The following is a 9,207-nucleotide window of genomic DNA, read 5'->3' on the forward strand; positions in this document are numbered from 1 at the left end:
CATTACTTTATAATCAGTGCCTGACAATAAAAAAGGACAAAAAAACCCACACACATTCCTCTCTTAATGTGTTTTATCATGAAGAGCTCAATTTAAGGTTTGTCATGACTGTTTTAAAGCACACACTCTAGCTATTAAGCTGAAGCAAGGTTGAAGCCTTTTGCAAAGGAACTCCAAGAAATCTCAGAATTCCAGCAGCTCGAAGTGATGAGCAGAATCCTGATCAGCTGGGAAGCAATCAGGCACAGCACTTGGAATCCATTACAGATGTCATTAGAGCAATGAAGTAATCAGCACCAGTATCTTGGTATTTAGCTGCTGATTAAAAGTAGTTTGTACTCTGAATATTATTTTCAAAAGTTTTTCTTGATTACATAATCAAGAATAGGATATCTATTCGTGGTAACGCTAATATTGTGGTATATAATCAAGAATTTTAAGCAATACCTTATAGTGCAACTTTGTTACTAAAAACGGTTTCTGTGAACTTGATACTTACACCTAGACACATCATGATAATGAGAGACTTGCTTCTAAAAACATTTGTGTGCATTAAGTTAGTATACCATAACTTACTACAGCAAAAATAGTAATCTGCAAAATATTATTGATTGGGTAATGTGTTTATTTCACTGCATTTTTGTAGCACTCTGGCAACTTCTTTCTTTTTTTTTTCCTTTTTTTTTTGCCGTATCAAGTTTGAACTTTCTGTTTTGGTTTATGACAGCTTCCCATGTCCTTCCATCAACCAACACCCCTTGAGCACCACAGTGCAGCAAGGTTCTCCACCCACCTAGACTGCAACATCCTAACTCCACAGCCTTTGGAAGATAAAAAGTACCTTGCAGTGACATCAGCCAACTCTCTGCATTCTGGGATGCTTCCCATCAAGTCCCACAGACTTGCTTGGGTTGAAATTTTCCAAGAAATACATGGTTGTATCCTCTTGCACTACAGATAGTTCCTTTGCTTCTGTAAGTCTAGGCCCAAAGGCTTGGGAGAACATTTCAGTAAGGACTGAGACAAAAAGAGCATTGAGCACCTGTCACTAATCACTGCCTCACTCAGCAGTGGTTCTACATTTTGTTTGTTATTTTATTGCTAAAGTAGCAGCAGAAACTCTTGTTGCCCACCACGTCCCTTGCTAGTTTCAACTCTTGTGGAGCTTTTGTTTTCCCAACGTGAGCCCTGCATGCCCAGGCAGTTTGTCTTTGTTCTTCCTTTCAAGCTTATCTTTGCTTCAGTCTCCTTTTTATGTCCTTTTTACATCAACGCTCAAAGAGTTCCCCATTTAGCCAAGTCATTCTCCTGACAATCTACGCTTTTTTTTTTCCCCTCAGTATAAGGATGGGCAATTCTTGTTAGGAGGAGGCTTCTTTGAAGACCTGTCAACTCACTCAAACTCTTGCCTTTCAGAGCTACCTCCCACAGGATCCCATCTACCAATTCCCCAAATAACACAAAGTCTTCTCTCCTGAAGCTCCAGATCTGCTGTCTTGCCTGCTTTACTCCCCTCAGGATTATGAACTCCACTCTGATGGCTGCTGCAGCCAAGGCTGCCAGGGATTAACACGCTCCCTAGCACCTCCTGTGTTTGTGAGTAGCTGGGCTGGAAGAGTGGGCCCTGGTTGGCCCACAGATTTGCGTCTGTGTTAAGAAGTTGTCCAGGCTCCCTCCTGGATTGCTGTCAGCAGGTACTGGGGAGGTTCGTCTCCCTTAAGAGTCAGGGTTCGTGATCTGGAGACTTCCTCAAGTTGCTTATAGAAGACTTAATCTGTTTATTCACCCCTATTGTCTCTAGCAAAATCCCACTCTTAAGGGCTGACCTCTCCTCTGATCGTGAACCACAGGCTCAACAAACCCAGTGTCTGGTCATGGAATACCCCCCTCCTTACATGGAGGGCAACCCCCTCCCACCTTCTTTCTTACCCTTCTTCCCTGTTTCATTTAATATGCAGCATTGTGCTTTCTTTAGCATTCCATACCTTTAGTCTGGAGCAGCGCTCAGGAACCAGCTTCTGCATTTCAACATCTTTCGTTACAGCAGCAGAGAATTCAGCTGTTTGCAAGGTCACCCCACTGCAGCCATGGAGAAATGCTCACTTCTGAAGCTGAGAATGACAGCTCTTTTTATGTGGCTGAATTCCCTTGGAGGAATTTATTTAAACTGCATTTTTGTAATGATGCTATTGCTATTAGTGGCATGATAGACATCAGTTCTATCCAGAAAAGTCTTTTATGTGATGTAGCTTTAGACCAGGTGTTTAATTATTTTTCATTAATTGCTCTGCTTACAAGGGTGAAAGAACAAGTAAGACAGCAAGTCTCCTGCGAACTTTACTTAGCTCTGAGTGTAGTAAAACGTAGCTGTTTAGAGACTAAAGGAAACGAGACTTGTCTAATAATGTGTATAATCAAAAAAAACTGATAGAACTTAAGCTTGATCTGTTAGCAGTGTTATAATGGATCAGTGAGCAAGCAATGTTTATGCTTGCAGTTTTAGATTAATTTGTATGTATATGTTAATTAGAAGAAATCAAAATTACTAGAATTGAGTATCATGGCACTCAAAGTACAGTGTGAATACCCGTACTAATTCCTCCAAGTGAAGGTGTAATCTCTAATATACATTTTTCCTGCCCATGTCTCCATGTGCTAAACAATCCACCACAAGCCTTTTCAGTCAAGTAAGCCCAAGCAGTAAGATGTTTCAGTTTTTTTCCTCTACCTTTGTTTTATATTAATAAATGATTTAATTAAAGGCTTTCAAACTGTTCTTTCTGACACATTTCTGAAACAAATGTGGTTCTGGTGGAGCAACCTTCAGCTTTTGCTGAGCGGACACAGCATTTGGCAGGAACAGCCATGCATGTTGTGCTCTACTTCAGAATTCCTTCGTTTTGCTGAGAGGTGGGAAGGAGGAAGACTTGGATCTGCTATTACAAAGGTCTTTTCTCTAAAGAATACATCTATTCCATTTTTATATCCCTTTGAAAAAAAATCAATCTAGACAGCTGTGTAAACGATGGCAGGAGACTAAGCCATTGTATTTGAAGTAGACTGAATTCCAATACAAGAATTATGTTGTCTCTGTTCTTCTGACATGCCTAGTGAATTAATTATGATGGCACTTCTTCATTTTTAATTAATCTGCCTATATTTCCATTTCTCTCATTAGTTTCAGAAGCAATTGTCCATCTTTCTTTCTAGTTCGATCACGTCAAGATAAGCAATTTTGCCTGTTTATGCTTTCTTACTCATTCCCAGTGTCTGATGTTGTGGGGCTTTTTTGCACAGATTTTTATTCATTTTAAAGCAGACAAAATATTTAAGTGGTGTTGCTCATTTGTTTTCTGTTTGCTGAGGTCAGAGCTGCCTCGTGCCATTTTGCACCTCAACAGTGGCTCTGAAATTGGTACACCTGGTTCCTGGGGAGATGTTGCACAGGAAGGAAAGCAGTTCATTTAATCCTTATATCTACCTGGGAGCTTTGTTTGTTACAGTGGCTCTTCCTCCTTTCCTAGAGTTTAGGGAATACTTGTGGTCTTTCAAAGATACCCAGTATTACTGCACATGGTGGCAGTACTGTAGTGAAGGTGGCTGTGAGGAAGGACAGTAGCTTTGTAGGTTATATATAATTGCAATATGAATTTTATATCTAGACTACAGATAAGGTCTCGTGAATTTATTTTATTCTATTATTAAATATATTTATTTAACATCAGACAGATTTGCCATATGCATTTAATTTTTGTCTGCCTGGTAGAGTAAACATCATCCTTGTTTTCATGTGCCTATATATATATTTGCATATATTCTTCCATTCACATATATGTGGATATACATTTCAAATCCTTAACAGGGCAAGTATTATAAATGTGATACACTGCAGAAAAAATGGCATAAACTGATACTTTTTTCAGATGCAAACTAGTTACCCCTTAATGAACAGAAGCTGGTTGGGGAGAATTAAACAGAAGCTTTCAAGTGTGAACAAAGCTGCTCTGGTCTGCATGGTGCAGGAAGAGGAAACACAGGGTTGTTACCAAACATGACATGGCATGGAAAGGTATGCAAGGAGATGTTGTCTAGTATCAACAGTTTGACTGCTCTTCAGCAAAGCAAACTGTATAATACTTAAAAATGTCTACAGAGCTAAAACTGGGTAGACCCAGTTTCTGAACTTACTTTTGTACGACTTAGGTTTTTATTTAATCCACCAATGCCAACCAAAGCCTGAATTGCCAGATAATTCTCTGTGATAGAGTTGGAACACAGAGTTGGTCAGCATTTTGGTACCGTAAAGCATGATGAAATGTAGATTTTTATATAAGTTTGTTTTGTAAATGGAACAAGTTAAATCATCTGATTAATTTTTTTAATCAGCTGTACAGAGCTGCAGTCATTCAGTAATATTTTCTTATTGCTCCTTGGTGTGTTTGCTGTCTGTGTCTCCTCTCTGTTGAGCTGCAGTTACGACTTGTAAGATCTTCCAGGATTGTGTCTGTTACATATTTTCTTTTTTTCTTCTTCTTTTTCTGTGTGGTCTGATGTTTATTTGGGGCTGTGAGCGCACACAAAAAAAAAAAGTGCCAGAGGAACTTCCAGGGAGAAAACAGAAGTACACATATGGAACTTGATGGGGTAAGGTTGCAGCTAAATGAGATCAAATTTTACAGTATGGATGTCTAAATTCTACTTGAGGCAGCTACATTTTTTTCCCATATCTTGCTGTAAAATTTAAATGTGCTAAAAAGAATAGCAATGTAGCAACAATTGCTGTTTAACCCACCAGCAATCCATGCTGAGGCAACACAGAAGATTAGTCTTAAATTTGTAATAGAACTTCTGGCACTGTCAGAAGGAGGGAACAACTGTCTTGATGGAGGAAGAGATTTTTGATGTGCACCAGTCATCTTCAGAGGGATGGGACCTTTAGGAACAGCCTTCCGTAGCCTGGTCCATAGGTGCATTACAGCCAGGTGCAGGTGTACGTTGGCCAGGATCAATGTGAAACCCATACTCCTTTGGGAATGCCAGTTCATACTTTCCTGTTACCTCCCAGGTTTTTTAAGGAGGATATTAATTATCCTAGGTAATTACAGACTGGCCGCATGTAGGTGGGTGTAGTTGCCATTGCTACACACAGGCCACTAGCCTTTTGCTAGTGTGCTTTATGATGGCTTCACGAGACCACAATCCTGGCCTACCAGGCTCGTTACCAGCTTGTTGTAGGAACTGGCTGTGTACTGGTGTGCCAGGCTCCCCACTCTCTGCCTGCTGCTTCCAGGGTCCCCAACGCTTCTAGGACCATCTCACCAGCCAACCAGTCCCCCCCCCAGTGCATACAATGCTGTGAGCATGTGTGCATGTTTATTCCCCTCAAATTCTGCACATTTTTGCTCCACTGTCACTCTAACTCCCCAATAAAGCCTTAGTGCTTAGCAACTCAATCTGACTAATTACAATTTTGGGCAGCGCTATGTGCTTTATGTGAAAAGCAAGTAAAACTGCCAGCTACATGTGTCCTTAAAATTATGTACTCCATTCTGTAATCCTGTCTTCCATACAAACAGTGTTTTTTTCCATATAATAATAGAGGCAATGATATGCACTAAGTTTTCCAAGAGCAGGTGCCAAATGTTAGGATTCTGAGTTCAAATTTAGGCAGCAATTAAGGGACATGATTTTCAAATCAGCATTTCTCCATTTGACTTCTGCTTGACAATTTGATGATCAGGACACAAGACGAGCTGGGCGTACTGGCTTTTATACAATCAGTACCTCTTATAAGCTCTGACACGTACGCTGGAGAGAGTGAAGTTATTTACGTTCAGAATAGACAGCTTCAGAGCTGAGGAGCATCAGAGCTGATGGCTCTGTTGTCCAGACAGCGGTATGGCTTCATTTCTGGTTATAATCACTGTAACGTTTTAAGGCATTCCCCCTCCTGAGAGAATTACTAACTTGAGCCGCTTTCCAGGGCCCAGATGTGATGTGTGACTGCTGCAGTTCAGAATATTCCAGTCTTCTGTTTCTGTTAAATATTGAGTCCCTGAATACGTCTTCCTCCAAAACTCTAGTTTTTATAGATAATAAATTTTAAAGCATAGGCTGCAAACCTCCACCTTAGAGGGTAACTCTAAGAAAACTCTTCAACTTATTCAGTTTTCTAAACCAAGAGGAAAGTACATACCATAAATGGTCCTGGTCAAAGCATTTTCTTTAAAACCAAGATAAAGGCACCTCACTATTGTAAATACTTGAGTTTCTCTTACTTCAAAAGCAGCCTTGGGCTTGACCAGGAAAGATTAGTGAATTTTTGGCTTCGGTAAGGGCTGAAGCTTAGTGCATTACAGGCAGTTCTGCCTGATTTTGGTTTGGAGCCAATAAAAAGGGGTCGTTGAGATAATACTGAGTTTCATAACTTTTGTTATATTTAATAAAGTCTGCAGTCATTTGCATATGAATGTTCATCCTTCTCTTTAGCAAACATTTCGCATGCATTTAATGTACAAACTTGTAAATTTTTCTGTTGATTTCCTGACATCCCTTCCAGGAGGCAGAGTGCTGCACTCGTCCTTTGTTATATCAGATACAAACCATCTTGGTCACATTTCAATAACCGAGTTGTTGGAGATTTGGAGCTCTTTGCTGCTGGTGGCTTTTGTGCACAAGACGTGATAAGAATGCAAGGCTGAAATCTGTATGCAAATGCACAAACTGCCATTTATATGTTTGTGAACTGAATAAATTACAGGGAAAGTCAGGTCCCATACAAGTTCTTAATGTTATATAGAGCGAATTAGCAAGACATCATACAAAGGAAGAAATGCCTGATAATGCTTAATATCTTCCTCAAAAAGTGATTTTTTCTGTAGTAAATCTGGCTGTGAACTGCTTTTGTTATTGCTTTTAAACTACCATTAAATAACCCATTTTGCTAAAACAAAGGAACAATAACTTAAAAAAAAAAAAAAAAAAAAAGAACTCACCAGATAACTTTAAGCTGCTATGCCTGCCCTCAAGGGAAGCATGTATATAAGGAGATAATTAAAATTAAGCCTTTATAAAATAAAAATACAGTAATTCTTAAATGATTTCCCTTCCTCATGTAGAAGGCGAGAGCACAAATGCTGATGTTTGATTTGTTCATATAACAAACACAGAGCTAATTAAAAGAAAAAAAAGTCTACAGAAATAATGCTTAAAATATCGCTTCAGCTTTAAAAATGACTGTAGGCATGTCACCTTTGCTATATTTGTCTTTTTTTTCCTCCCTTTTCGGAACTGGCTGCTTGGTTTACTAACAAAAGCAAGTTTGTGTGTGGTTTGATTTTTTATTTTTTTTTCAAAACTCCCATCAGCCTGGCACAGCTGGGGAGGAGGCAGCTGTGTTCAGCTCTGCCACATGCGGCTTCAGCAAAATTGTCAGCTAAATCCCAATTCCTGAATCTTTGTCAGTGGAGATTTATAATAGAGCACGAAGTAGAAAAGGCACAGATTGACTTTTCAAGTGCAAGGTAGAAGCAGTGGAGTTGAAATGTTTATACTGAAGAAGTTATAGGTTAAAATTTTATTTGTTGAATATTCAGTAATTTTTTTTATCAATACATCATTGATCACTGTTGTGGTATTTTTTTCTGCACTGTCATCTGAAATGACATGAGCAGTGTTTTTAAGCGTGATCTAATTTTCTGACAGTAGCGTAGCATACACTAAGTTAACTCATTGCATCCATTTGTCTCGCTGTTGCAGCCTATTGATAACTTTGATATGCTGGGTGTGATGGAGCCCAACCAAAAGGATTCTCAGCTATTTTCTTCTCCAAACCTGTATCCACACGTCAATTAGTAACGTAACCCAGTTTCTTAACTGGGTGGGTACTACAGTATTTGTCAAACATCTAATAGTACCGATTTCAAGAAATGTCACTATGGTTGCATAAATAAACATTTTATAGTAATTATCTGTTTCTAGTAAAACCTAATGGAGCATTCAAAGCCTCCAAGCTGCTTAGTGTGAAATTTAATTTGCTGTAATCAGCCCAAGAGCAGGGAAGCATGAGATATTCTCTGTGCATGGAGAATATCTGCTCAACAATATGATTTACTCTCATACTGCAAACATACCATAGTCAGAAGAAAGTGTTTAACTTGAGCAAGTACATACTTATTTGTATTTTGGACCATAATCTGTGGTCTGCTCTGCAGCTGATCTGAGGAATCCTGTTAACCATAACTCTCTGAATGAAAATCTTTGAAACATGATTATTTACACAATTGTCCTAAAACATACACTCTTCCATTGTACTAGATGATATATAACATATTATATATACATATACGGAAGCATAGTTAGATTTTTCTCTATGTTATAGTAAAACTTAATCTCTCAAACTCCAACTGTAATTCCTTTTCCTCCTTCTTTCTCAGCCCAGAATGTTTTCATTTAGCTTAAGAACCTTTGAAAATGCATACATGGAGTGGACATCCACAAGGAGTTATTTATTTGGCCTGTTGTATGGTAAATATATCTCTGTTTGAATCTTTGTTGCCTCTTTCTTGTTTTTCCTTGGAACTGCATGTGCTATACATAATGAGTGAGTTGCACAAAATGAGTGCTTTGGGTTGTGCAGGAATTGTCAGAGCAGATGACCACAACAGGCCTTTGAGCATAAGTGTGAGTGCTTTTTCAAAGGCGCGTCTCCAGGCTTTTCCACGCCTCTGAATTGGAAAGGATTTTGTTCTTCTTCCTTGGAAGTCAGTGGCAGAAGATTTCGCCCACGTCATTTTGACTTGATTAATCAAACTGAACAAAGCTGTCTTTTCCAAACTGCCAACTTGTACATAGTCAATGAAAAGTAACATGGTTTTAATGGGCAGGCATTGGGCTAAAGCATCCAGTTCCCGTTTGAGGCTCTTCTGCCTGTGGCACATTGCCTGCTTCTGCTGTAAGCTCTTCTCTAACACCCCATAGCGGACATGGGTGCGGTGCAAAGACAAAAATGGCAAAGGATTATTATTTAGGTTAGGAGAGCATATTCTAAAGAAAAAACGGCTTGTTTAAGCCATTGATTCTGGCTGATATTAACCGCCTTTTTGTTATGCACTTGCTCTAGTAGCAAAGATGTATTTGTAAGGCTAGACAATGCCTCAGACATCAGGAAAAAAACATTTAAGTAATTTTATCCACTTACTGGAAGCA

At 39.1% G+C, this 9,207-nt stretch overlaps 1 protein-coding gene across 11 annotated transcripts in view; it reads left to right on the forward strand.

Moving 5' to 3' along the window:
- The window catches only part of CPPED1 (calcineurin like phosphoesterase domain containing 1), a 60,385-nt gene that overhangs the window by 14,185 nt on the left and 36,993 nt on the right, over positions 1–9,207 (forward strand). The window contains exons 1-3 of one of the 11 annotated variants that reach the window (XM_080557292.1): positions 3,924–4,069; positions 4,572–4,644; positions 8,436–8,526. The exons of 7 other annotated variants lie outside the window; for them this stretch is intronic. In XM_080557292.1, the coding sequence (XP_080413418.1) occupies positions 4,062–4,069; positions 4,572–4,644; positions 8,436–8,526 (172 nt within the window). In that variant the 5' untranslated portion in view covers positions 3,924–4,061. Of the gene's footprint in view, positions 1–3,923; positions 4,645–8,435; positions 8,527–9,207 lie in introns of those variants that run through there. 3 more of the 11 variants (XM_080557294.1, XM_080557295.1, XM_080557291.1) reach the window with 3 other exon arrangements.

The sequence above is a fragment of the Anser brachyrhynchus genome (genome assembly GCF_964034855.1).
Source record: "Anser brachyrhynchus genome assembly, chromosome: 15".
Lineage (NCBI taxonomy): Eukaryota > Metazoa > Chordata > Aves > Anseriformes > Anatidae > Anser > Anser brachyrhynchus.